General features: G+C 50.7%; 2 protein-coding genes across 2 annotated transcripts in view; one reads left to right on the plus strand and one right to left on the minus strand.

Moving 5' to 3' along the window:
• Vps37b (VPS37B subunit of ESCRT-I) lies at positions 1-27604 on the plus strand. The gene is made up of 4 exons (XM_075979153.1): positions 1-183; positions 22796-22967; positions 24767-24849; positions 25626-27604. Exons 1-4 carry the CDS (start codon positions 73-75, stop codon positions 26115-26117), a joined length of 858 nt encoding a protein of 285 aa, XP_075835268.1. The 5' UTR covers positions 1-72; the 3' UTR covers positions 26118-27604.
• The window catches only part of Hip1r (huntingtin interacting protein 1 related), a 31288-nt gene continuing 30280 nt past the window's right edge, over positions 26628-27635 (minus strand). Inside the window, exon 32 of the mRNA XM_075979140.1 lies at positions 26628-26739. Coding sequence (XP_075835255.1) covers positions 26710-26739 — 30 coding nt within the window. The 3' untranslated portion in view covers positions 26628-26709. The remainder of the gene's footprint in view (positions 26740-27635) is intronic.

Below are 27635 nucleotides of genomic sequence, written 5' to 3' on the forward strand. Positions count from 1 at the left end.
CCGGTCGGCGGAGCCCGGCGGCCAGAGTGGCGGCGGCGGCGGCGGCGGCGGCGGCGGCGGCCGAGTGGCGGGATGGCGGGCGCCGCGAGCGAGTCGCGCTTCGCGGGGCTGTCACTCATGCAGCTGCACGAGCTGCTGGAGGACGACGCGCGGCTCGGCGACATGGTCCGGGGCATGGAGGAGGTGAGCTCCTTGGGACGGGGTGAGGGGGGCGCTCGGACCGCGCGCTGGCAGCCGGAGCGGGGCCCTGGGGCGAGGATTGGGGGCTCGGAGGGCCCCAGGCCGGCTCGAGACGGCGATCAGTGCCTAGAACATTGCGGTGTGTGGGGCCGCGAGAGGGAGCGAGGGCTCCGAGATTGGGGTGGTAGCTGTGGAGGGGACTGCGGCTGAGTCTTCCGAGGACTCTTAGGGCACCAAGGCAGGTAGATTAGGCTCGGATTTGGAAACGCTTCGAGGGGAAAGCTTGGAAAGTCTTCGGGGCACTGGAGCCAGTCCTTGCGGCTCGGGTCGGGGGACTAGCCGGAGCTGACGGACGGTTCTTAGATGGGCGTGTGGGGAGCAGAGGTCTGTAGCTGAGTCTGGGATGATATTCCGAGAGGGGCCCTCGAAGTTCAGAGGCTCCAGGCCACAGACAGCCAGGGTTGAGGTGGGAAGGGGCCCCGTGGCTGCCGGCTCCCCAAGTGCGCCTTCCCGTCAAAGTGGCCGTAGCAGAGTTGGCTCAAGAGTTCCTTCTTTTGCTTGTTCTGTGCACGGTCCGTGGGTAGCAAGAGGCTCCCTTTCCCCAGGCATCCCGGCCTTCATGGAGAGAAGGGATGGAGGGAGTTCTAGCATGGCTGGCTGTACCTCACGGTTGTCTGCTCACCTCTTTGGGTTCCTGAAATTGCTTCTGGCCACAGAGTAAATGGGGGCTGGGAGCTGACTGCTGAACCCCCCCTCGCTATGGTCCAGGGCCTGCCCAGCCTCTGGAAGGCATGTGCCCGCCCATGTTATCTTCCTCCACACCTCGCCTGTGGTTTGCTCTGAGTGACTGACTTCCCTTTTCGCTTCTCTCCCAACTGGTCCTGAGTCTGAAGTGCCGAGTCTGGGGTTGACTGATCTAGCTATCCCTGGCCCACCTACCTCCTTTGTCTGGGAAGTCTGAGCTTCCCTAGGCCCGCAGTGCCTAGCTTCTCCTTCTGCCAGAAGCTGGTGTAAGGGGCTTTTGGCAGGCTTTCCGAAGAAGGATTGTTCAGCACCCAGCCAGCCCCCTTCCAAGGGGTCTTGTACATTCAGAATCCCTGGAAACCCCTCAACAGTTCATTGTCTGCCTCCACAGAGAGGCTACTGTAGTAAGATGGTATCAGTCTTTCCATTAATACACCCCTTGTATTCACGGGCTTTGCAGCTTGGCACATAGAACGTTGCTCTGAGATGTAATTTACCCTGTTTGTGGTATCCATGTGGCAATTTCCATTTTGGAGAATAAGAGACAAAATCCGTCTTTCGTGGCTGAATTGAGAATTCCGTGTCTGCACAAGAAACGGCAACCCTTGCTGTGCTTCTCTGCCATTTCTGGGAGACGTTTCGTTGGCTGTGGGCAGAGTGGCGCTCTACTTTAATAATAACACGATAGGTGTGCTTTTCAGCACGCGACCCTGCCTGCAGGCTGCAACTTTGCTATATGTGACTATTCTGTCTCAGCCAGAACAGCTACTGGAACTCTGTAGGTGGAACATTTAATAAAATAGACTGCTGTTTAGCGGAGGGATTGGTAGGGGGTGAGTCAAACAGCCTGCTGGTGGGTGACTCTAGCCTCTCTTAAAACTTGGAGCGTGTTTTTATTTTTTTTTGGGGGGGGCAGGGTTTCTCTGTGTAACATTCCTGGTCGTCATCCTGGAACTTGCTCTGTAGACCAGGCTGACCACAAACTCAGAGATCCGCTTGCCTCTCCCTCCCGAGTGCTGGAATTAAAACAAGGAAACAGCTAGAAAACCAGAACCCCTGGTTTCCTTGTTTTAAAAGCATGATGCCTTCAGAAACAAGTATTGCTGAGTAATTTCAGTCACTCTCTGGTCTGCTCGGGCGGGGTCTGCCAGTCCTCAGCGTTTCCCTACGGTTCTACGGTAGGAAGGATACTTGTACTCAAAGATAAAATTTAAAATCCTGCTAGATTCATTTGACTTTCTCCTATTACAATCTCCAGGTTTCAGCTGGGGAGGGGGGTGCACACCCCTTTAATTCCATATATTTATTTGGGGATGGTTTCAAGAGACTATTCTGTGAACTCCTGAGCAAATGGCCTGTGTATGATAAAAGGGTTAAAGAACATTGGGCTTTGGAATTGTAGACTGTGGGCTGGACTTGGCTGCTTTCGTGCTGTGTGATTGTAGGCAGGTCACTGCACCTCTCTGAACCGCTCTTGGGAAGGACTGTATGATGGTAATGGTCAGGTGAGTGGTGACTTTTGATTAGTGTTCAACATTCAGTAGCAAGTAGTGGCTGGAACCGGAGCGATAGGAAGACCTGCATTCAGTCCCCAGAACCCATGTAAAAAGCCAGGAATGCTGACAATACCATTGTCATCCATTTGGCTCCCCCAGGACGGGGGAGACAGGAGGATCCCTGGAGTACACCAGCAAACTGCAGGCCTGTGAGAGGCGCTGTCGCATAGATAGAACAAGGTGGACTGCACCTGAGGCGGGGGCACCGAGCTTTCCCTCTGGCCTCCACACTCTAGTGTCCGTGCTGCCCTGTGTGCCTATGCACATACATGTCTGAGTACACACAGAGAGACCGCCTTAACACCTGGGGATCTCTTTTTGAAAGAGTAATTGATGTCATCTCAACAGATGAATAGGGTCTCATTTAGAAAACTTTAAAGTAAATTCAGACTTGCCTTTAGCCTAGGAAAAATCGTATCTTTGTACAGTTGGAAGGGTCAAGGGTCATGTGACTTGGTATCTCTAGGAAGCTTGGGGAGTGACTCTCAGCACAGAGTCTCATAATCCGAAATGAAGGCTCAATATCTCTCTCTCTCTCTCTCTCTCTCTCTCTCTCTCTCTCTCTCTCTCTCTTCTCTCTTTCTCTCTCTCTCAGCTGGCAGGAGGAAGTGTTTTAAATTGTAGAGTAGGCTTCTCCCAGCCTGAAGGGATGTTTTGTGGCTGCCGTAAGTGTGTCTTGTTGGAGGACTCACTTGGGCTTAACTGCAGTGGGCATGTGTTCGCTTACACTATTTTAATTGTAGCCTGCGAGTTTTAGCACAGCTCAGGACATTAAAATGATGCCGGTGCTGTAGGCTCTGGGCCCGCGTGTTTTCTCTTTTTCCGGCTCTCCTGTCCGTTCTGCGGCTCCTTAAATGCAGACACCATTACCGGCCTTTTCATCTTTGGTGTGGGGGGGCATGTTTGTGTCCAGGCTGGCCCACAGATCCGCCTGCTTCTGCCTCCGAAGTGTTGGGACGAAAGGTGTGCATCCCCACACCTGGCTGACTCTTTTGGGAGGGTACAGATGGGTATTGGATTATAGATAGGGGTCAGAGAACAACTTGAGTAAGTTCTTTTCTTCCTCTGTGGGAAAGAGGGATTGAACTCAGACTTGCACAACAAGAACCGTTGCCACCTAAACCAGTGGTTCTCAACCTGTGGGTTGTGACCCCCTCTGGAGATTGAATGACCCTTTTATGGGGGTGGCCTAAGACCATGGGAAAACACAGATGTTTACACTATAGTTCTTAACAGTAGCAAAATTACAGTTATAGAGCAGTAGTGAAAACAGTTTTATGGTTTGGGGGTCACCACAATTTGAGGAACCATATTAAAGGTCACAGGGTTAGGAAAGTGGAGGGCCACTTCCCTAAACCGTCTTACTGGCCTCCTTTCTTGAACTTATTTCTGCATGCCTGTGGAATGTGTCTTTATCTGTCCACATGAACCTTGTTGACTGGCAGGCACTCCCATAAAAGGAGCAGTTGCTTGGGGATTAGGCAAGCACACCCTTGGGTCACTTCTTGTGTCTTCTAAGGAAATGGCAATGCTGCCTGCTCGCCGGCTAGGGCCTCCCTCACAGAGGATTCAGATTCCTCAGCCTTGTTCCTGTGGGAATGGAAGTGCCAGCATACAGAAGTGCTGGGCGTCTGAAAAGACAGAGTTCTGTGGAAAGTAAAGAGCTCTGTCTGGAAGAAGCAGCTTCCTTGAGGCCTGTACTCTGCGTGTGATGGCAGCTCCTGCCCCAGTCACAGTGGCTCCTTGAAATGGAACGCTCTCCCCGGGCTGAGTCATTGCTGGTGGGCCTGGCTTTTTAGAAACCAAGACTCGAACTTGCTGAGGGTCTGTAGTGGGTTTCACTCTGAGTCTTAGCTGTCCTGGGACTGACTATGTAGGCCTAGCTGGCCTCAAACTCACAGAGATCCTCCTGCCTTTCTCTCCTGGTGGCTGGGATTAAAGATGTGAGCCACCATGTCTGACTTTTCTGTTTTAAATATCAGTGTAGTTGTATGGGGAGATGGTAGGTGAGAGTCATGTGACTGGGTGACACCTTTTAGGGAGAGTGGTGGTGCCTGCCTTTTAGGATTTCATGTGACCCAGAATGAGTGTTCCCTAGAGGCCACCCCTTTCTTAGTCAGAGCTTTTCTGAATTGGTAGAGTGAAGCAGGTGGATTTTCACAAATTGAGACCAGATGGGGCTCCAGTGTCAGGAGACTGTCCCGGAGAGAGGTGTCTGATGCCCATCTTATAAGCTGGTCACCTCCCTGTGGCCCCATTCTGTACTGGCATCAACATAATGCCTAACAAAAAGGGTGTCCCCATCAGTGCCACCGTGAGCAGTGGCCTGGCCTCGAAAGGATGAGCAGAATGGCCCAGACTGAGCTGGAGAGGGGCGCCTGTAGGTGGAAAGGGAGAGGAGATCCTGTTGGAATGTGGGGCTCCCTCAGGGCTCCTCCAGGATAGGGGTGTGTGTATGTGGCTCTGCAGTTCCCCAGAACCATCTCTGTGAGGTTCTGATTTCCACTTTGAGCACTTGGACATCAAAGGAGCTGGAGGTTTGAATGACTGACTACTAGGTACTTAGTGTGTCGTCAGAGCAAGGAGGTGCCATCGGATAACTGACAGAGGAACCTGGAATTCAGTGACCCCCATTTTGACAACATCCTCTTGCTGTGCTTTTGTCAGACGGATCTGAAGGGGAACTTGACCTGCAGTGACTGTGTCCGGAGCTAAGGAAGGCCAACTTGTTGTTCATGAGGTCCATAAGGACCATAATGATACTAACACACCATAATGCAGTATTTGTAGTGGACGTTGTCATGGGGACTCATGCCAAGTGCACAGTGCAAGGTTATCCGCAAAGACTCGGCAGCCACTGGCACCCAGAACTTGCTGAGACTAGAGTTGTATTTGGCCATTTCCCTCTTGGCCATCTCCTGGGAGAACTGTCTTTACCGCCAGGACAAAGGTGGAGACAAAGCTCCCTGCAGGACTTCTTCAGGAGGAAGAATGAAAATTCAGAAGGCTTTGTCGTCTCTGGGTTGCATGACTGGCTCTCACTAAGCAACCTCAGTTGGCCTGAACTCTCTTGCAAGGCTCTAGTGAAGGGCTCTAGCAGGCCTGAAAATAGCAAATACATTGCAGACAGACTTTGCCTTTTACTGTTCTCTCCCCTTCCCTCTTCCTAACTAAACCATTACATTACGTTCATTGGTTTGTTTGGTTGGCTGTTTGTTTGTTTTTGTTTGTTTGTTTTTTGAGACAGGGTTTCTCTGTGTACCCCTGGCTGTCCAGGAACTCTCTGTAGTGTTGAAGTCCAGCAGTGAAAAACCCCCTTTGAGCCTGGCGATGGTGGCTCACACCTTTAATCCCAGCACTTGGGAGACAGGCAGGTGGATCTCTGTGAGTTCAAGACCAGCCTGGTCTACAAGAGCTAGTTCCAGGACAGGCTCCAAAGCTAAAGAGAAACGCCGTCCTGAAAAACAAAACAAAACAAACAAAAAACAAAAGACAGACCCCCTTTGGCTATCCTAATTAATATGCCTATTTAACTTAACATACCCTAATTAACTTAAACACCTCATCCTAGCAGGGGTGTCCCCCTTTTCCTTTATAAACTGCCAAGTTTCCTCTGTTCAGAGTCCCTTGTCCCTCAGGCAATATACCTTCCCTTCTCTCTCGCCCCTTTTCTCCCCTCTTCTTGTTCCTCTTTCCATCCTTTCTTAACCTCTCTGTGTCTTTGTCTCTTATGCCACGCTCTTTGTCCCTCTGGGCAAATAAATCTCCTTTGTGCTAAGAACTTGGTATTGAGCCGACTTTGAGGTCCTTTTTTTTTTTTCTTTTATTTTTGTTTTGTTTTTTGAGACAGGGTTTCTCTGTAGCTTTGGAGCCTGTCCTGGAACTAGCTCTTGTAGACCAGGCTGGCCTCCAATTCACAGAGATCCTCCTGCCTCTGCCTCCTGAGTGCTGGGATTAAAGGTGTGAGCCACTACCACCCATAGACAGTCTGGTCCCAAACTCCCATTCCTGCCTCTGCCTCCTGAGTGCTGAGACTAAAAGCGTGCACCACCATCTCTGATACTTCTTTCTTTCTTAAAACACTGTGCATTTCATGTTTATGTGTGCCTGTGTGGAGGTCAGAGGACAGACGTCAGGTTGCTGTTACGTCTACATGCTAAGCCATCTGGCTGGCCACATAATTCTTTTAGATCAAAGCTTTTGTTATCTGCAAGGATTAACGAATGGCCTCTTGAGATTTTATTCATGTTCATAGCCCAGTGACCAGCACGGTGGAGGGACACAGTGGGTGCCAATTAATGTTTGCCTACAGACAGCCAGTTTTATTCGTGTGGACATAGCTGAGTTCAAGGAGGCTTATTCATTTACTCAGCCTTTGTGGGGAGCCTGTTGTGTGCTGTGCTGGGGATGTGAAACTAGAAAAGCCACAGTTTTCTTTCTTCCTTTTTCTCTTTTGTGGGGCCAGGGATAGAGCCCAGGGCCTTCCACATGGGAGCCAGGTGCTCCACCATCAAACTGGACCCTCAGCCCCCGTGTTCCTCTTCTAGTATCTTAACTGCCTTACAGGAAGCTAAATCCACAGGCCCTGGCCTGGGGAGACCCGGGAAGCCTTTGGGGCATGGGGGAAGGTCAACAGACAGTGCTTCCTGGAGGAACTGTGACTCAGGAGCTGTAATTCAGAGGTTGAGGCAGAGTTAACCAGGTAATAAGGTAATGAGGGAGCGGGCTCTAGGGCCTGGGGGTGGACAGCAAGAGCAAAGACTGCGGGAGTGGCAAGCGCAGTGAGGCACTAACTGGCTAGAGAGCAGGCAGCAGCAGATGGCCTTAGGCCACAGGGTAAGGAGCTTGGCCTGATCCTCTAGAGAGCCACTGCGGGTTTAAGCCAGGGTGTGTTACAGTTGGCTGCCCTTGACATTTATGTAGATGATTCTGGTGTGCACGTGGGAGTGTGGGGGTGAACTGGAGGGGGTAAGGTTAGGAAGCATGGAGATCAGTTAGGAGGCTGAAAGATAAAATGGAACCTTGAGCTGCCAAAATAGTGGACTTTGGGCCCGGAGACCGCATTCCCAGCAGAGCCAGCTGGGGCTTGTTTTGCCCAGATGGAATTATAGTGAATCGGTATTGTGTGTCTGCCAGTCACACATTATAGCGGGATATAGTGGAAAGCTAATAGATTGTGTGTGTGTTCAGCAAGAAAATGACAGGAATAAAAGGCAGCATAAGTTATAAAAACTACAAAAAGTGGAAAGTCAATCATACGTATTTATGTATGTATTTGCTTTTTGGTGGCGATGGGGAAAATGACAGCATCTTGCTATGTAGCCCAGGCTGGCCTCAAACAGGTGCCCTTCCTGCCTCAACTTCAGGAGTATTAGGACTGCAGGTGTAGCTGCCATGTGATGTAGGAAGGGATAGACTAAGACAAGATTTGGGATGCAAGAAAACTTTGGGGCAAGTTTCCCAAGTGCTATCTTCCCCACTGTCAGCATGGTGGTAGTATCAACAGTAGCACCCTAAATCGGGGCCATGTGGGAAGCTCAGGTAGGGGCATGAATTAAGGCTAGACAGGGTGACGTGGTTGAGACCTTTATTTAACAAAAGAAAGGGAGCTGTAGTTCAGACGCACACATTTAATCCTCAGCACCAGATAGAGTGTGGAGGCTCTGTGTGGTCCTGGTACTTAGGAGCTCGGAGGCAGGAGGATCAGGCATTCAAGACAATCCTCAGTTATATAGGGAGATTGCTTCCAGCCTGAGAAAGAAAAGGAAAAAGGGAATCCTATTTAGTTATTCTGAGGATGAAATAAGAGGCTGTCTGAGCTTTCCAATACCTGATGATAAAATAACTGAAAAGGCCTCTGTAGTCAACACCGCAGTGTGGGGCTGCTGGAGCAGACAAACATTTCCCCTCGGGCAGTAATTCCTGGAATCTTAATTCTTGGTGGTGATTACACAGCTCTCAGCAAATAGAGTTGGGGAAATGGTGGCTAATGATCTGGGGAGGGGCTGCTTTGTTCATTTTGGCCAGGGGATGGGAGAGGGGGGCACATTGGGGGGTTGGGAGGCTGTGCACCTATGTGCAGTGTTCTGATTTCCTGATCTTAGTGGACTCCTGGAGCCTCCTGTGGGACAGATGCCATCTGCTGCTGTCCCAAGGGCCCTGGGATATCAGAGGAGCACAGTAGATGGCAGAGTGTCACTGATGAGTTCTGTGGTGGGAAGGAAGGGCCCTGTGAGTTTGTGCTCTGTTTCAGGAGGGAAGTAGCTTGTGTTTGTTCTTTCTGATCCAGCCCATCAAACGCTCAGTGACAGACAGGCTGGGTCACACCTTCAGAACGGTTCTGCCCTGTCTGGGGGGGTCCAGGGATGGCCAGTCAGGCCATCAGGCTTGCTACCACCAGTCCCCACAGCATGATTTATGTAATTAACACATCTTTGAATTCTGTTAAGTGGAATTTAGCTTTTTTTTTCTTTTTCTTTACAATGGGTTAGTCTTGGGACTTAGGTGATGGCTCAGTTGTTAAGAACACTTATTTTATTATTTTTTGTGTCTGTGTCTTGTTTCCCCACCCTCACCCCGCCCCTGCTCCCTGCCATTGCCATCTGGTCCTCCACCACGGAGGCAGTGGGTAGGCCCTGTTAGGGCCTAGAAACACACAAGTGTGAACAGCTAAGAGCACTGTATAAGCTGATTAACGCGGGTGTTCTATTGTAGCGATGGAAAGTCAGGACAGCCTTGGGCATCTGGTTCTCTATATGAAATAACTAGATTTTTGTTAAGAAACTTATGTAGAATAATCTAGAGAGCAGTAGTTTCTCTTTTGGCTCTTCTTTAAACCACCTACAAAAAGGGAAAACCCCAAACTCTTGATCAGAGTAGGATTTTCTCATCTATACCGAAGTGAGAGTAATCCAAGTCATGAGAGTAAAGTTCATTACACAGTTCAGGGTTAGAAAGGTCAGGATACAGAAAGAGCAAAGTCGTCCACAGTCTCAACCAGCACAACCTAGGAGGGGAGGCTGTGTTCTTATTTGCGCTTTATAGAGACTGTGTTAAGTTTAGTTCCTGGTTAATGGGAATCCGCCACTGCTGGTGTAATAATAAATCTAGGTTTATTCCGAGCACAGCATTCCTGGGTGGCCCCAGGGGAAGTTGAGGGGAACACGTGTTTGTTCTGCAGGGCGGGGGCAGTTTAAATACCCTGTAGGAGTGGTCTTGAGCGGCTCTGGGGAGGCGTCTTCATTTGACGGGCTTTCTTAGGGGCAGAGTCTGGACTGAGGCAGCTCCAGGGGGAGGGGGCTTGGAGCAGAGTCTCCAACCGAACATTTCAGACTCTTTGGGATGCCAGGGACTAGAATGAAGCCTTCATCCAAACAGAGACTAAGCTAAAAAGACATGAATCTCTTGAAGTTGTGGGTAAAAGGAAATAAAAAACTAAGACCTGGGTGCTTTGGTGGTTGGTCCTGAACAGAAACCACTAAGAAAACCCAGGTTCCAGGGTGAGCCGTGGCATGCCCTCTTAGTTCCAGCTACTGGAGGGGCTGAGAGAGGAGGGTTACTTGAGCCTATGAATTTAAGACCACTCTGGGCAACATGGGGAGATCTATCCCCCACAAAGGGGAAAAAATGAAAAAGTTGGGGTTTAGGAATTTTAGTAAGCTGAATTTTTTTAGAGGGTGGACTGGGGAGAGGAGAGTCTTCATTTTTAAGTTACCACAGAAGTAACTTGGCAGAGGTGACACACGCCTTTTAATCCCAGTACTCACGAGGCAGAGACAGGAGGATCTCTGTGAGTTTGAGGCCAGCCTGGCCTACATAGTGAGTTCTAGGACAGCCAGAGTTATGTAAAGAGACCCTGTCTACATAAATTAAAAGTGACAGTCTTGGGGTGCTGTGATGGCGGCTGTGCTGAAGAAGACCCCTGGCCTGGTGGGGTTGGCTGTGTGCGACACTCCACACGCTGTAGACAAAGATTCTTGATGTTCTGAAGCAGTTCCCTAACCGTGCAGCCAACAGAAATGCACAGAGCAGATGGCCAGCGAGAAGCTGGGTATGGTCAAGGCGGAGCAGGTGCTAAAACGAAGAACTTGCGTCAGGGTGACTCTTTTTTGTTTTTTGTTTTTTGAGACAGGGTTTCTCTGTAGCTTTGGAGCCTGTCCTGGAACTAGCTTTTGTAGACCAGGCTGGTCTCGAACTCAGAGATCCGCCTGCCTCTGCCTCCCTAGTGCTGGGATTAAAGGATTAAAGGCATGCTCCACCACTGCCCGGCTTCAGGGTGATTCTTCAGGCTGAAAATGAACTAAGTCTGGCAAGGAAGGTGCTGCAGTGGAAGCCGTGGGAGCCACTGGTGGGAGAGCCTCCTGCCAACCAGCGGAAGTGACCAATATCACAGTGTCTGATGGTTGATGCGAATTAAATGTGGAATTAAATGTTCTATTATGCTTTTAAAAAAAAGTGACAGCCTTTGCTCCTCATGGTGAGCCTGGTGTTTGTGCCGCTCTCAGAGCAGCACATGCTAACCAAGGGCCAACTGTGTTTGCTGCCAGACCTCTCTGTTCCGGGTTTATTTGCTTAGTAATTCTGCAGAATTCTTCCGCTGATGAACTGTGAGTGGAAGGAGGAAGGGCAGCTTCCATGAAGACCAAACAGTGTGCTTTAGAAAGTGCGGATACAAAGTATTTTACCAGGAAAACAAAACAAAAAACCCAGAACCTCACTATTGATTGAGGTGTGTATTACACCAAGAGCAAATCAAAGAATTCCAGGATTCCGCTCTTGTGATGCTTGTCCGGTGCCTGAGTTTGCTCCGTGGAAGGATGAGACCATGTAAAAAGGAAGTGGAGGCTGGAGAGATGCTTTGCTCTGTGGCCGGAGCACTCACTTTTCTCATAGAGGACCTGGGTTCAGTTCGAAGCACCCACATGACAGCTCACAACCATCTGTAACTCGAGTTCCAGGGGATCCGGTGCCTTCTTCTGGCCTCTCTGGGCACTAGGCATGCATGTGGTGCACATACATACCAAATAAATAAATCTTTGAAAGTGGAACCCCAGCCTACAAACTACAATCCCAGAGACCTTAAACAACAATGCAGACATTAAGAGAGACTTACATAGATATAATCTACATGGGAAGTAGAAAGTAGAAAAAGACAAGATCTCCTGAGTAAATTGGGAGCATGGGGACCTTGGGGAAGGGTTGAAGGAGGGGGAGAGGCAGGGAGGTGAGCAGAGAAAAATGTAGAGCCCAATAAAAATCTTTTAAAAAACAGATTTAAAAAAAGAAAATGGAACCTTTGTTTCATGAAAACCAAAGCTAGGAAGACGGCTCCGGGTGGTGTTTGAAGAGCTGCGTTCTGTCCCCAGAAGCCATATGTAAAACCCAAACTCCTATAAGTGTGGCGGGTAGTATGCTGGCAGGGCACTGGGTATCCCATGAGAAACTTGTCTAAAAGTTAGTCAATAAAGTGGATGGCGCTTGAAGAATTAACTCCTACCATGTTCTCTGGCTTCCACACACTTGTGCATACACACGTGCACCTGCACACATACAAAGAAAGACCTTTGTCGTAAGTGGGGGGGGAGGGCACATTTCTGCCTTTAAAATGGTTAGCCAGTGCACACCTGTTACCCAGTGCTCCTGAGGCGGGGGAAGGGAGGGTTAGGGGTATGAGACCACTGGGCTACATAGTGAGAGCTGTCTCAGAACAGCTGAGATGTTTATGACAGTGCTCTGACCATGATGCCTAGTTAACTAACAGCTAACTGGTTCTGATTATGTACAGAATTCCTAGGCTTAGCAGCAGAAGTTGGGATTTAGTGCTTTGGGAAAGCGCGCGTGCACACACACACAGATTTTAGGGGACGCCAGGGACAAGGGGAGGTAGTCAGTGTGGGTGGTCCATCCTGCCTTCCTGTCCTCTGTTGTCATTCCTTCCTTCCTGCCTCCGCACAGGGTCGGAGTTACCGTAAAGCAGGTGGCTACAGTCAGGTCATGTCAAAGCGGAGCCACTATCAGCCACTCAGGCCTGTCACGGTTCATTGTTCCTCACACAGTACCCACGTAATTCCAAGTCTCGAGGGCTTGCTTATTTTTATCTGAATATTAGGAAATGAGCCTTCCAGGAAATGCCAAGCCCTGGTATGTTGTCCTGCCAGAACGAGGGCACTGGCGAACTGTGGCCCAGAGTCGACTTTATTTCTTCTCAGGGACTGGCCCCATTACTTCCAAGCCTCGACATTTGCATTTCTGTGAGCTCTTGTTCAAGTCAGTGCCTTCCTAACTTTAGCCACAATGACAGCTCCATGCAGATGAACAGGAGACTGAGTTTAGTGGTCATTGGCTGCTCCTTTCTGAGAAAGCAGCTTCCACCCCAGCAAGAAGGTATTTGATGTCGTTTTTTTTTTTAAAAGAAAGAAAGAAAAGAAAAGAAAAGTGGAGCCGGGCGGTGGTGGCACACACCTTTAATCCCAGCACTCGGGAGGCAGAGGCAGGTGGATCTTTGTGAGTTCGAGGCCAGCCTGGTCTACAGAACGAGTTTCAGGACAGGCTCCAAAGCTACACAGAGAAACCCTATCTCCAAAAACCAAAAAAAAAAAAAAAAAAAAAAGAAAGAAAAAAAATGTGATTAGAAATCTCTGGCCCTTTAATGTAGTTTTTTTCTTTTTTGAGACAGGGTTTTACTATGTAGCTCTGACTGTATTGGAATTCACTATGTGGACCAGGCTGGCCTTAAACTCACAGAGATCCTCCTGCTCCTGCTTCTGCTTCCTGAGTGCTGGGATTAAAGGTGTGCGCCACCACCACCCAGAAACCCTTGGTTCTCAGCCAAGTTGGTGGAGCTTTTGACTTCCTGAGTGGGCCGTGTCTTGGAGCTGGTTTCACACAGCCCCCGGGACAGTCGTATTTTAGGACAGTTTCACCGTGTTCTGCAGCTCTTCCGCTGTGTTTCTGTGCCCTCAGAGCTGAGCAGCCTGACTCTGCTCGGGCCTTCTGAGTGAAGAGAGAGAACATGTGTTGACATGACTCTCCTCAGATTGCCGCAGCAGTGGGGACCAGGTCAGGTCACAGCCTCCTCAAAACCCAAAGTCAGTGCGGGCTGGCACCTGTCATTGGGTAGCTTAACTCCTTCTGAACGGGAGATGAAGTTGAGCTTTCTATAGGTCTCTCAGAGGGTAAAGTGACTGTCTCCAAGTATTATGACCACCTGCGTTCGATGATAGAAGCAGAGAACCAGCTCTCATTAGTTGTCTTCCGACTTCACTCATGTGCACACACGCATGCACACATATGTAATATAGAAATAATGGCCTCATGTGGCTGGAGAGATGACTCCTGCGCCAGCATCAACTCTCACTCGTACCACACATGGACACACATGAATATGCACAGTTGAAGAGAAACCCACGGCGTCAGGCCCGCCACTGGGTGATTGGCATGGTGATTGGCATTCAGATGAATGGCTGAGGTAGGTCAGAGGAGCCTGGTGAAGGAGTTACAGCTAACCTGCAGAGCACACGCACTCAACACAGGCTTAGGCCTGCAATGAGCTGAGGCTTGGCTCTTGTCATCCTGTTACAGAGAGCTTTACATTTCTCGAAAGTGGCCAAGGTCAGATGAGGCATTGTTCTCTGATGATGACCTTGCTAATTAACTGGACAGTTTTAGGGTGTTATATAGAGGCCAACTCCCTCCCAGAAGTTGGTTTCATTTGGTTTTGTTTCTTCTGGTCTTTTTTTTTTTTTTTTTTTTTTTTTTTTTTTTTGGTTTTTCGAGACAGGGTTTCTCTGTGGCTTTGGAGCCTGTCCTGGAACTCGCTCTGTAGACCAGGCTGGTCTCGAACTCACAGAGATCCGCCTGCCTCTGCCTCCCGAGTGCTGGGATTAAAGGCGTGCGCCACCATCGCCCGGCTTCTTCTGGTCTTTTGAGACACCAAGAGCCTGGCGGCCATGGAGGCGCACGCCTTTAATCCCAGCGTAGAGGCAAAGGCAGGCTGATCTCTGAGCTCGAGGCCAGCCTGGTCTACAGAGTGAGTTCCAGGACAGCTAGGGCTACACAGAAATCCTGTCTCGAAACAAAAAAGCTTTACACTGTAATCCAGCAACAGACTTTCAGCCATCCTCCTGTCTCAGCTTCCGAGTGCTGGGAAAACAGGTATAAGCCACTACGTTTAGTTCAAAAGTTGGTTTTCAAAAGGTGAAAGGGGCCAGGCGGTGGTGGCGCACGCCTTTAATCCCAGTACTTGGGAGGCAGAGGCAGGCGGATCTCTGTGAGTTCGAGACCAGCCTGGTCTACAAGAGCTAGTTCCAGGACAGGCTCCAAAACCACAGAGAAACCCTGTCTCGAAAAACAAACAAAAAAACCAAAAGGTGAAAGGGGAGGAAAACATGTTGTTCCTATGTAAGTTGTGTTTCATGTGATCAAGTAAGGCAAAAAGTTCTACAGAATTCGGTCAAGATTTGTAGGTGATGAATGATGTTGAATCGTCGGTTTTAGAGAGTGATTGTGGCATTGTAGTTAGGGCTACAGAGTTCTTGCTCACCGTGTTTCCCGAGTGCCACCACACCCAGCACCCACCACGTTTTAAGGATGAATGACAGGGTACTGCTTTAAAATACCTTAAAGCTGTGTGTGACCCAGTGTAGATGGGTCCTCCAGTATGGGCAAGACTGGTTCTGTGTCCAGCCCTTTTACATGAACGAAAGGGGGCTGAAGTGTTGGTAGGACCTGGAATAGGCTTACACGCCTGCGCCATCCTGTAGCTGCTTTGCGCATGGACATAAACCAGTTAGACTGCAGTGGGGGTGGGTACTAGGTGACCGTTAGAACATGGAAGTGGATGGTAGTGAACTACGTCTCCATTTTTCCTGGCAGAGCCGTGCAGAAAACACACCTAGCCAAAACCTCCACCAGTGTCACAGCAGGGCCCAGAACCCAGGTGTTAGCGCGTGCTGAAATGTGGGCACAGTGAAGTTTTCAGGTAACACCGAAATCTCCGTGGTCACTTATTCCAAGGCTTTCACTTGGACACTGAGCTCTTGTACGAAGGAAGGCCCACGCTGCTAGTGGCAGGCTGGATCTGGGCAACCTTATGCACACAGATGATCTTGATCATGAGACCCTGGAGGTCTGGGCTGCTCCCAGATCATCGTTGGCTCTTAGATGTGCATCCTCTGTGTCTCTGGAACGAACGAGAGAATGAACTAGTGAATGAATGGCCAGTTACTGTGTTAGAACACGCTGTGACTGACCAGGACGACCAGTTACTGTGTTAGAACACGCTGTGACTGACCAGGATGACCAGTTACTGTGTTAGAACACGCTGTGACTGACCAGGATGAGCATCTGCTTGTGTTTTTTAAAATACTTTCCCCTCCACCCTCCCTCCAATCCTTCCTATGTTCCCCCTTCTCAAACTGACAGCTCCAAAAGGCAACCAGTAAGGATGTCATCCCTGTAGGAGGCTGGTTCTCCTCTCACTGTCATTATTTGCCTACTTCTTTGCTCATGGCTGGGATCCTGTGAAACTTCTGGTTTTTAGATAAATGGGTAAATTACAGTGGACTCAGGGCTGTCATGGTACCTCGGCTTTCACATGCCCGGTGAGCCTTGTAAGTGGGGAGCCCCCCGTGTCTGAAGTGTCTGGTGCACTGGGGTCTGTCTTGGCAGTTGTCATGATCTTACTTTCCCTTTATTTCTAGCTGTGCTGGTTGCTGTGGCAGAGCAGGACAACAGGTGGTCTCCAAATGCTGTGATAACAAGCTAATGGTAGTCTGTAATTCCAGCAAAACTATGTAGACAGTTAGAGACTCCACCCCTCAGAGGAGATAGTGACTGTATGTGTATATGCGTGTGCCTGCATGCACGTGTATGTGCATGCATGTGTGTATGTGTGTTGCTGTGCTACACAAATGTGCTTCTGTGCTTTTAGTTTTGCTGCTTTAAGACAGGGTCTAGCTTTGTAGCTCTGGCTGGCTTTGAACTTGCAGCTATCCTCCTGTATCTGGAATGTCGGGATCATACAGGACGCACCACACGGGGCTTATAGTTCTGTTCAGAAGGGGCTGAGTGTCCTCATCAGATGGGTGACTGCATAGGGAAAGCAGGCTTCTGGCCAGACACAGGCACATGGGTGGAGGGAGCCCCATGGGAAAGGGGAGTGCTGGGAACAAGTCTGGACAGTTTGGGAGGAAGGACAGCATGAGGGAGAGGGCCTGGTTGACCTGCTGTGACTCCTTCCATCTTTGGTGACTTCGAGGAACAGAGCAGGCACGAGGGTACACCTCGTGGACAGCAGAAGACGCCAGCACTGGGCTAGTGCCCTGTGGCTGCTGAAACAGGTCACCACACCACAGCACTGTAGTCTCACAGCAGGAATGCCTGTGGCACAGTCTAGGGGCCAGAAGCCTGGCATGCTGTGCCAGGAAAACATCATCCGTCTTGCCTTTCACTTCTTGCTGAGCCAGCTCCCTCCGCTGTGGTGGGTTGTGGTCACTGCTATGTCAATAGAAAAGAGCATAGATGGTGAGGATCTGGTTTGGAGTGGGCTACACAGTTTAGATAAAGGCAGCCACCACCAAGATTGGTAGGGGATGGGCAGGACAGTGGGGACCTAGGAGTCACATGAACAAAGGTGGTGGAAAGTGTCATGTCTGTCAGATTCTGCTTACTGCCCAGTAATGTGCGTGTGTGTTAAATACAGCAAGATTGCACACCTTGTACATACACTAAGCCTGTAGAAAGTGGTCAGAGTCCACTCAGGTTGTGACCTTCAAGTCACTGGGCTTGCATCAACTGACAGACTTCCAGTACTGTTAAGAATTTTCAAGCCGAATGGTGGCAGCACACACCTTTAATCCCAGCACTCTGGAGGCAGAGGCTGACGGATCTCAGAGTTCAGGACCAGCTTGGTCTGCAGAGCAAGTTCCAGGACAGCCAGAGCTACACAGAGAAACCCTGTCTCTAAAAACCAAATAAAGAGAATTTCCATTCATTTGTTCATATTGGCTCATGTAGTTCAGCGGTGCCATTTGGTTTGTCATGCTGAGGTCGTCTTGTGTGTAAAGAGGGAGTTAGAGACTGCCAGTCTGGGTGGTAGAGGCACACACAGGCCTTTAATCCTAGCACAGTTAAGAAGCAGGCAGTTCTGTGAGTTCGAGGCCAGCCTGGTCTTCAGAGCGAGATCCGGGACAGGCTCCAAAGTTACACAGAGAAACCCTGTCTCAAAATCTGCCTCCACTTCCAAAGAAAGTTAGGAAATGGGGACAGACTCGTCTGCCTTAGGGAGACACAGTTAAAACTATAGACAAGGGGGCCAGACCTGGTTGGCTTAAACCTGCCTCCTCCTGTTTTATATTCCTCTCTAGCTCTGGGATGAAAGGCGTGCACCACTACCACCCAGTTTCTGTGGCAAACTGGTGTGGCTACTGGGATTAAAGGTGTGTGTCACCACTGCCTGGTCTGTATGGCTGATCAGTGCGGCTGTTTTACTCTCTAATCTTCAGACAAACTTTATTTATTAAAATACAAATGAAATATCACCACATTTACCCTTTTTGTCTAAAATAAAAAAGGCTGTAACTAATATAAGAAAAAACTATACACAATAAATACAATACATAGGCAATAAATGCATCAATAATGTCTAGTCCATTTGCATTTGACAAATTCAGAGAAAATACTCCATATCTATGCTATCTTGTGAGTCCAAAGTCTTGTACCGAATTTACTTTCTATCATAATTTGCTTTCTGCATCTGGTAAACAAGGGAAGCTATAACCCTCTAGTCTTCAACTCCCTCAGAGACCCGAGAAGGAAATAATATTAACTGACTAAGCAGGAAGTGTGAGCAAGTGACTTCCAAAAACTGCAAAACGACAGAAACAGCTGGCTGCCTGGACAGTCACCCAGAGTTCCTCTGCAATGTGGGGGCATCCATCTTTGGCCTGACAAGTATCACTGGAAACTCAAGCTTCTGACCTGGCCCTAGCCAGCAGGGCTTCAGGAAGTCTTGCATCTCTGTAAGCCTTGCATGGGCAGAGGGAGCTTATATCTGTTTTCTTCTTGTGGAGTTCATTTCTTCATGGGTCTCCTCATCTCAGACAGGTTTTTTGTTTTTTTGGTGTGTCGTGTGTGTGTGTGTGTGTGTGTGTGTGTGTGTGTGTGTGTGTGTGTGTGTGTTTGCATGCGCACTGGTGGAAGCCTATTGGCTGGCCTAGCTGGCCAGTGAGCTCCAGGGTTAGCCTGTCTCCCCCCCCCCCCATCCCCAGCACTGGACACACTGAGCTCCTACATGGGCATGAGGGATCTGAACCCAGTCCTCAGGCTCGTACCTGATGGACTCTCTCTCCAGCTGCCACCACCCCCCATTTTGAAAGGGAGGCACTTTATTTTCCCAGGGTGTCTGCTTTCTGTTTGCACTGACATCAGAAAGGTGGGGTTTTGTTTGTGTGTGCTTATTGTAAGGGGGCGGCCTCTTCTTTGTGGGGTTGTATGACTGTTAAAATGAGTTGGGTGATTAAAAAAGCCAAGTGGTAGTTCAGAGTAGAAAGGGTTTGAAAGTGAATGATTCCGCACACGCGCGCACACACACACACACGGCCAGGGTGGCTGTGTTAACTGACTCGGGGCCGATGCCTAGACGGCCTTCCTCTAGCTCATGGGGCAGAAGTAGCCATGCAAATGAGACCCTGATAAACATGTCACACCACACAATTCGCTTTACTGGAGGAGGAAGCTGAAGTGAAACCGAGAACATTTACAGAAATGGTTCTTCACCACAGAAATGGTTTCCTGAAAAGATTTCTTAGGGTTAAGGAAAAGGATGGACCGTGGGAAAGATCAAGGGGCCCGGCCACTGCCGGCCTGTGTGCATGTGTCATGCTGCTGTCCCCAAACAAGGGTGTGAACAGCTTGGGTTCTCTTTAAGCCTGACATTTGTTAAAGCGGACGTCCCTCTGTAGTCTCAGATCTCTGGCTGGGCCGAGGTGGCCCTGCTCATCTTCCCTAGTCCTTCCATCCTGTCTCTGCTGAAGTTACAAAAGCTAAGAAAAGGTTGGCCAGCCCACAGCATTCCCGACCCTTGTCCTTGTTGCCATTGCCCTCCTGAAGTTTGGGGACCTTGTCTGGGTGGCCATTTAGGGTGTCCTGTCATTTGTTCACATAAAAGCATCTGCTGGCCCCGAGGGTATAAGATATACAGCTGGTTCAACAGCTGTCATCGTGGAGTTTGACTGCTTTATTGATGGGTGGCCTTGGCGGGAGTCCTGTCAGATTGTCTTGTTTTTAGCTCAGGCTTCCTTGTGTTTCTGGGACTTTGTGCTGTGTAGGGCAAGTGGTCCCGATGGTACCCTGTGGGAACAGGAGGTTTTGTATTTGCATTTTATAGAGGAACGGAAGTGGTTCCTCTCAGTTTAGCCGCGTGGTCCCCTGAGAGTTTGGGAGGGTGTCTGAGACGCCTGGCCCTCCAGACAGTCGGTGGTTGGTCTGGGTTCAGGGTGTGTGGGCCTGGAGCTCAATGCATGGTAGGCAGGTGCCCTGCTGCTGAGCTGTGCCTTTATGGCAGAGGCAAGTGCTTGAATGTCACCTTCCCACGCCCATCTCATGACCCTGGGCTCACTGTGTTGCTTCTGCTAAGAACTTCTAGGGACATTCTGCTTTGGAAACTACCCATAGTGTGTGACCCTCCGTGCCCCCAGATAGGCTTAGACTCAAGTGACATTCTTAGAGAGCTCGGCGGGCACACAATGCTCACTTTTTCCTGCTCCATATTTTGTTACCTTCGCACTGTTGGATGGTAGAGGTGAAAGCAGAGGCTTGCGCACGATTGACCGGAAGCACACTGGATCCCAGCCTTGTTTTGGGAGTGAGAGTCAGGCTCAGATGATTCCTGGTCTGTTCTGTAAGCGGGGTGGGGGGGGTGGGGGGGTTGGGGGTGCACACTGCTGGGTCAGCAGATTTCACTGAGTGGTCCCTGTGCTCTGGGGCCTGTTGTGCCAAACACCATCCAGTAGCTTGGATTTTGATGGGGTGTGACAGATGGTGAAAGAGTGAGTTCGTGAGCGTGGTGGCTGAGTTTAGGATAGTCAGGGTAGCCTCTGTGTAAAAGCATGAAGAACAGGCCCCACTGCAGAGCCCGAATGCTCAGCTGCGGGAAAGGGCGAGAGTGGCCTGGCAGAGAGGGTGGAAGACACTTTCCTGAGGAGTGTTCCCGGCGTGAGCTTTCTCTGCCCACCTTAGACCTGGAGGGTGCTGGCTTTTTTTTCAGCAAATGCTGTGGGACGAAGAATTACAGTTCAGTATTGATACATACAAGCCATATGACTGTAGGGCCACGGTGTCTCCATCTTCATGCTTGGGAAACCGAGGCAGGACAGCTGTCAGTTTGTGGCCAGCCTGGCCTACATAGTGAGACCCTGGTTGGCCCATAGCAGTTTGTTTGCTTGTGACCAAGCCTGATTTGGGGATAACCATAGATTCAAATGTCAGACATAAGACACAGCCGCTGTGTCCTTCATCTCATCCCCAAGTGGTAGACTCTGGCAAGGTTCTACCACATACATTCTCAGAGTCAGGCAGGATAGAGAACAGAGATCTCTGTCACCAGTCAGAGGGTGTCAGCTCACAGCCCTCCTGCCCCGTCACAAACCCCACACCTCCTCATTTTGATGTTTGAGACTACTACACACGTGGAATCATGGGATACATGACCCTTCAGGGTTGGCTTTTTTCCACTCCTGACTCCCGGGGTATTACTTGAGTTGTCCGCGTGTGAGCATGCCCTCCTCTTTCGTTGCTGCATAGCATTCCGTGGCATGGACGTGCACAGCTGGCTGTTTTCGTATTTCAAGTTTAGATTATTTTGAACAAATCTACTGGGAAATTCAAATGCAGAGGGGTGTGTGTGTTTCCCTGGATGAATGCCCAGGAGTAGAGTTTCCAGGTCAAATGATCTTTCCATGTTTAGTTTCCTAAGAAGTGCCAGAGTGAATGTTCATGGTTTATTTGTGTCTGTTCTTCCCAATAGCTTAACAATGGAAGGAAGACTCAGGTACCATAGTCCATGAAGCCCACAGAGAGCCCCGGGTGCCTCTGGGGCAGATGAGGCTCAGGAGCCCTACCTGCTTCCCAGGGCCTCCTTAAAGTTCTGCCTTCCACTGCAGCAGAGATTGAGTGTCCCCATGCCACCATCCTTGGGGTGCTGCCGGCGCTTGTTGTACAGTGCTGAGTTGGGTTTGGGGGGTCAATGGCTTTGTGACTGGGGTGCTCTGATTTTGGAGGTGGTCTTTAGGGCCTGTGGGAGGATCTAGGTCAGCTTCCACTGTGTCTGCTGAGCAGATGCCCTCTGCCTGGTGATCAAGGGCTTTTCCTTGGTTCTGGGAGTTCCTCGTGTGTCGTTGCTGTGCGTGTTCCACGTGAGGGTGCTGGGAGTCATAGAGGTACCGTGGCCATGTACCTGGTGGGCGGTGGGGAGCAGAGGACTAGATAAGAACACGAGAGGAAGGAAGTCCTAGCAGAAATAGCCTGGGTGTGGCGGCAGAGAATAGTAAAGGGAAAAGAAATGCCTGGGTGGGGTTGAAGAGCTGCTGGGTGAGGGGTAGCAGTGGGCAGGCCATGGAGAGGGAGCGCGTCACGTGTCATGAGTGAGCAGACAGGGAAGTAGAGGGCAGATGTATTTGTTTCTTGCTTTTCTCTGAACAGACTGTGGCCAGGCTTTGCCCTTCGTCCTCTCATAGACCTCCCCAAGGCCCACACAGGCAGCTCTCAGTATCTGTCAGCCAGAGAGCCTGGAGTCAGTGGGAGGAGCCCTTGATACGCACAGCCAGCCCCTTTCCCGTTGGGTGTGCTTTACTAATGGGGGATGACCCAGGGGCTGTTGTGGGCGTGGGAAAGATGGGAGAAGCAGTCACTGCAAACATAGTTCTCTCGGCCCAGCTGGGCTCCTTTGATCCGAGGCTGACGATGAAGCAGATGTTGACATCCTGCCAGCTTAGACCCTCTGATAAAAGTGGCCCCTTTTCCTCTGCAGCGGCAGGAGCTTGCCCTGGACAGTCCAGCACAGCGGCAGCTGTACAGAATTCAAATCACAGTGCAGCCATTGAAGCCAAGGCCATGGGGAGGGAAGTGGGCCTTGCCTTTTGTGAATGGGGAGAGCGCCCACAAGAAGGTGGAGGGGCAAGAGTGTCTGCCCAGCACTTGGAGCCATCTGGGAGAGCAGGGTGGAACTTGTGGGGGGGCGTGGCATCTGGGAGGGGCCATGTAGGACTTGCCCGTGAACTGAGCACCCTGAGTCTCACCAGCCTGTGTGTTTCTTGCAGACGCAAACGGTTCAGCTTAACAAAGAGATGACACTGGCTAGCAACCGGAGCCTGGCGGAGGAAAACCTTTTGTACCAGCCCCAGCTGGATGCGCAGAAAGCTCGTCTGACCCAGAAATACCAGGAACTCCAGGTTCTCTTTGAGGCCTATCAGATAAAGAAGACCAAGCTAGGTAACTTCTCAGGCAATCTTTTGAGACTAAAGAGTTGAAGGAACGCTGGGCGGTGTGTGAACCTTTAATCTCAGCACGGGGAGGCAGAAACAGACAATTACCTGTAAGTTTGAGGCTAGCCTGGTCTACAGAGTGATTTCTAGGACAGAAATCACAGAAGACACAGAGAAATGCTGTCTCAAAAAACAAACAAAAAAAGGAAACATTGTCTGGACTGGAGAGGTGGCTCAGGGGTTAAGAATATTTGCTGCTCTTCTAGAAGTCCTGAGTTGGGTTCCCAGCACCCACAGCTGGCAGCTCACAACTTCCTGTAACTCCAGCTCCAAGGGATTCGGTGTCTTCTGGAACCAGCATATACATGCAGACACACACATAGGTAAACATACATGCAGACACACACAAATGTTAAAACACCTGCTGTGGTGGTACACACCTTTAATCCCAGTACTCAGAAGACAGAGGCAGGTGGATCTCTGAGTTTTAGGCCAGCCTGGTCTACAGGGCGAGTTCCAGACAGCCAGGGCTACATAGTGAGACCCTGTCTCAAAGTTAAAGAAACCAAAAAACCAGAATCACCCCCTTCTGTGAAATGTGGTGGTGGTAGCTGCTGTTTGCTCTAGTCCCCTGTCTCTTACTGCAGTAAAGTTACCGACAGCCACTTAACCAGAACCTAAGAACAGATTAAAAGACCAGACACAACAGGTCCTGGTGCCGGGATGCTCCTCGGGAGGCTTCTTTGCCACATGGCGCATTCTGTGACTCAGGGAAGGGGATGCTCTGTCCCTGAGGAGATAAGGACAAATGCTGTTTTCGTTTTTGTTTGTTTTTTGTCCAGTCATTAAGTTGAAGAATCATCTAAGTGTCTCTCTGCAGAGTGAGGGCTGGGACGTGATTACACAGTGCAGTGGCAGGTTTGAAAAGAATGAATCTCAGATAACATCTAGAATTTAGTCTGTGGGCAGGGGGATGATGCTGAGTGAGAGTCGGGTAGACGGAGCACACTCTGCCTGCAGAGCCAGGGCAGCATCGTCTGATGGAGAGGCCAGCCTCGAAGGCAGAGGGAGAGTGGACATGATGGAGCCTTTGGGGATGTCTTTCTGGCCTGACCTGGTAGTCCTCAGGTTTTATTCAGATGGTGTTTGTTTTTAAGATTGACTTTTACGTAAGTGTCTGTGTGAATGTGTGTTACCTGACGTGGGTGCTGGGAACAGAACTCAGGCCCTCGGGAGGAACAGGGAGTGCTGCCTTTAGCCTCTCAGCCTTCTCTCTACCCTCCTGTCTTTAAAATCAAAGACCCTAAGGCTTGGCTATGTGTTAGATTAAGTTAGCACTCAGAAATGGAGCCTGGTAAGAGAAGGTAGGAAAAGGTCCTTTGAATGGTGGCAATGGCCCGCAGCTGGAGGAGTGCGATGAGATTGTATTTTACAGTGGGGTGGGTGGGCTGCGGGCAGAGCTCAGCGGCAGACTACTGGCCTCGTACATGTGCGGTCCTTGTTTACCCCTTAGTACTGGGAAAGCCCGTGTGATTCCAGTGTTGTGGTCACCATGGACAGATGGTGTCCTGCTCCATCCAGGCAGGAGCTGGCCTGCTCTGTCCTGGAGCCGGTCCCTGCATCCCTTTGGTGGATTTGAGGCTTTACTGTCAGATCCTGGAAAGTCCGCTCCTGTTTTGGTGATACACACCTTTAATCCCAGCACGGGGTCTCTGAGTTCGAGGACAACCTTTCTCCAACAAGGAACCTGGAAGGTGTCCTGTAGGATGCCCTGCCTCATGGCATTGTGTTTTTTGCTTTTCCCAGATAAGCAGTCAAACAGCGCTTCCTTGGAGACTCTGTTAGCACTTCTTCAAGCAGAAGGGGCCAAGATTGAGGAAGACACTGAGGTAAGGCTAGATGACCTTATGGGAATACCTCAGCACGTGTCTGGGTCACCTTGCCCAGTCCGTGGACCTGTTTCCTCCAGGACATGGGAGCCCCACACCTCCACTGCCAACAGGGGATACTTCCCCAGCACATGGGACTGAGTGCAAGTGAGCAGAATGTGCTAGACAGGGGTCCAGCAGGCGGGGGCAGCCCAGTGCTGACCCAGACCAGGGTGTGCGCTGCTCTGCCAGGCTCCTGGTGCCAGTGGCTGAGCGGCATCTCCTGTGGTCAGTGAGTCAGCTGGTCACTGCAGCCTTCCAGACATGGCTAGCCAGAGTCTTGTCAGGGGAGGAAATGAGTCAGGGCTGGCACATGTTGCCCAGGTCAGGCTACGCTAGTCTGACTAACCGTTAGGCTTTGGCAGGCCCTGATAGCCACAAGCAGAATTCTCTGTTGCTGCCCCATCCAGGGTGAGTCACTGGTCAGGGTACAGCCAGGTGGAAATCAGAGGGCGGGGCCCGGGCAGTAGCCATCTCTGGAGTAGAGAGCTGGCAGCTCAGGCTGCCATCTGTTATGATTCTGGAAGCTGGGGCCAACAGTGGGACCACCCACCTCATCTTCCTGGGAGAGCAGACCCAGGCACACCTCTACCGTCTGCAGCTCTGCGCACGAGGCCTATTCCCAGGAGGAGGGATGCCGCAGGGAACTAGAGCCTCCTTCCCTGGCCTGGACTGTGAAGGGAGCATTCTTCCTAACAGTGGGCCTGTCTTGTAATCGTTTCTCCTGCTTCTTGTAGAACATGGCAGAGAAGTTTCTGGATGGAGAGCTTCCTCTGGATGCCTTCATTGACGTCTACCAGAGCAAGCGGAAGCTGGCACACATGCGGCGTGTAAAAGTGGAGAAGCTCCAGGAGCTGGTGCTGAAGGGACAGAGACTCCCACAGGCCGGAGCCCCAGTACCGCCCAGGGTGCCTGAGCCATCGACTGCCACCTCCCTGCCCTACCCGTCTCTGGAGGCCACTGGACTCCCTTCTGTCGTGCCTCGGCGCATCCCACCACCTCCACCCCCGGTGCCCGCAGGACACATAGCCACCCCATTCACTGCTGCCATGGGCTCAGGACAGGCTTCTCCATACCCAGGATTACAGTGCCCACCTCTGCCCCCCAGGGTGGGCCTCCCCTCTCAGCAAGGATTCTCTGCACAGTTGGTGTCGCCATACCCACCAGCCCTGCCCCAGAGACCCCCTCCACGGCTGGCTCCACACCAGCCGGGCTTCATCCTCCAGTGAGCTCTGGCGTCTGTTCTTCCTGCAAGACACCCTCTGCCTGCCATGCCAAGCTCTGCAATGGAGGCTGCGGAGTCCAGCATCTGGGCCAATGGCTTGGGTGCCCTGGGTCAGTGTGTCCATCCGATTTTAGAACTGTAGGTCCGTGGTAAGTAACGAGAGCGAGTTTTGTGGACCAAGGGAGCTCTCTGCCAGGCCACTGTCTGGCACGCCCTGTCACATGGGTCTGTGTTCTGGGTGTGATTTCTAAATATCTAGTGTTGATGGACTTGTGCATCTGGAAGATAAACCTCCCCTCCAGTTTAGAGTCATGGCCCTCCTGTTGCAGCTTTATTTAATAAGCATGGTTAATTATATCTGTTTTATTTTCAAGTCTTGGTCTACCAGCTGCTATGGTGCCGGTAAAGGCTGGTTTACACTGGCCAGCCTGGAACATGTGCCCACAGCCAGCCTTGCCAGGCAGGTTCCTCAGTCACCTCTCCTCCCGCCAGACTGGATGCTCTCGGTTCAAAACCGTGTGCAGAGGCCAGGAGAGCTGTGGCTCTGGGTGTGAGGCCGGTGTGAGCTGGACTTTGCACAGCAGAGTCCTCAGCCCTCACTCACACCTCAAGTCTCGTGATGGTTTCTGTGAAAAAAAAAATACTCAGTGTTTTTACTACACTTGTAATTTTCCTGTTTTATATTTGGAAAGGAAACTTTTTTGACACTCTCAAGACCATTCAGGGAAACTTTTTTAAAAATGCAGAGACTGTTTCGAGCTGGTTAAAAATGCAGATTTATTGAGTGCCGCTTCCTGTCAGGCGAGCAGTGCATGGTCACATCCGTCAGTGCCCGTGCTGTGCCTTAGCTTCACTTGGTGCCGGACTCAGATGCCTGCAGTGATAGGTCAGAGGAGGCCCATCCACCTTCAACCAGGATACTCTCGGGAGTGTTCTCTGCCATCGCTGACAGTGCTGCAGGTGCTGGCCAAGAGCACAGAAGGGGGTTGGGAAAAGCCCACCTCACGGGAATCACAGCGGTGGCTCCTTCCTCTCTGGGATCTCATCTGCAGGTGCCACGTATGCAGAGTTCCCAGGGCCCAGGTGGGGGAGGGCCAGCAACCACACCTGTTCCCAGAAGAGGGCTGTGTGCCTGTTGGTAGAAGTTAGAGCCCTTCCCGTACCCTGCCAGCTGGCCTCAACCCAAGGTGACAGGGCAGAACTGGTTAGAGAGCCTGTCCCTGGCGGTAGCGCCAGCCCCTGACCCCAAGTCTGTCCTCCTGCTCCTGGATTGGACCCTACTGGAGCTGTTGTAAAGAGACAAAGCTGTATGTACCACCTCGATACCTCTGCCACCAGCTGCCCCCGTCACGGGCTGCAACCACATGGGAGCTCCAGGAGGATATGGTGAGGGGCTGCCAGGCTGACCTTGCCATCACCGCCCAGGGCCATATCTGGCACGGGGGTTGTAAAGCTGTAGAACTCTTAATAAATTGAGAATTATTAATTTCAGTTTGTTGCATTTCTCTTTATTTTTAGCCTG

This window comes from Microtus pennsylvanicus, chromosome 1, assembly GCF_037038515.1.
Source record: "Microtus pennsylvanicus isolate mMicPen1 chromosome 1, mMicPen1.hap1, whole genome shotgun sequence".
NCBI classification, from domain to species: domain Eukaryota; kingdom Metazoa; phylum Chordata; class Mammalia; order Rodentia; family Cricetidae; genus Microtus; species Microtus pennsylvanicus.

What these genes read in the sequence shown, in the direction of transcription:
- Vps37b (XM_075979153.1), top strand. Translation starts at nt 73, where the DNA reads ATGGCGGGCGCCGCGAGCGAGTCGCGCTTCGCGGGGCTGTCACTCATG. An exon ending in TGGTCCGGGGCATGGAGGAG is followed by an intron (nt 184 to 22,795) that starts GTGAGCTCCTTG and finishes TGTTTCTTGCAG; the next exon opens with ACGCAAACGGTTCAGCTTAA. An exon ending in GATAAAGAAGACCAAGCTAG is followed by an intron (nt 22,968 to 24,766) that starts GTAACTTCTCAG and finishes TGCTTTTCCCAG; the next exon opens with ATAAGCAGTCAAACAGCGCT.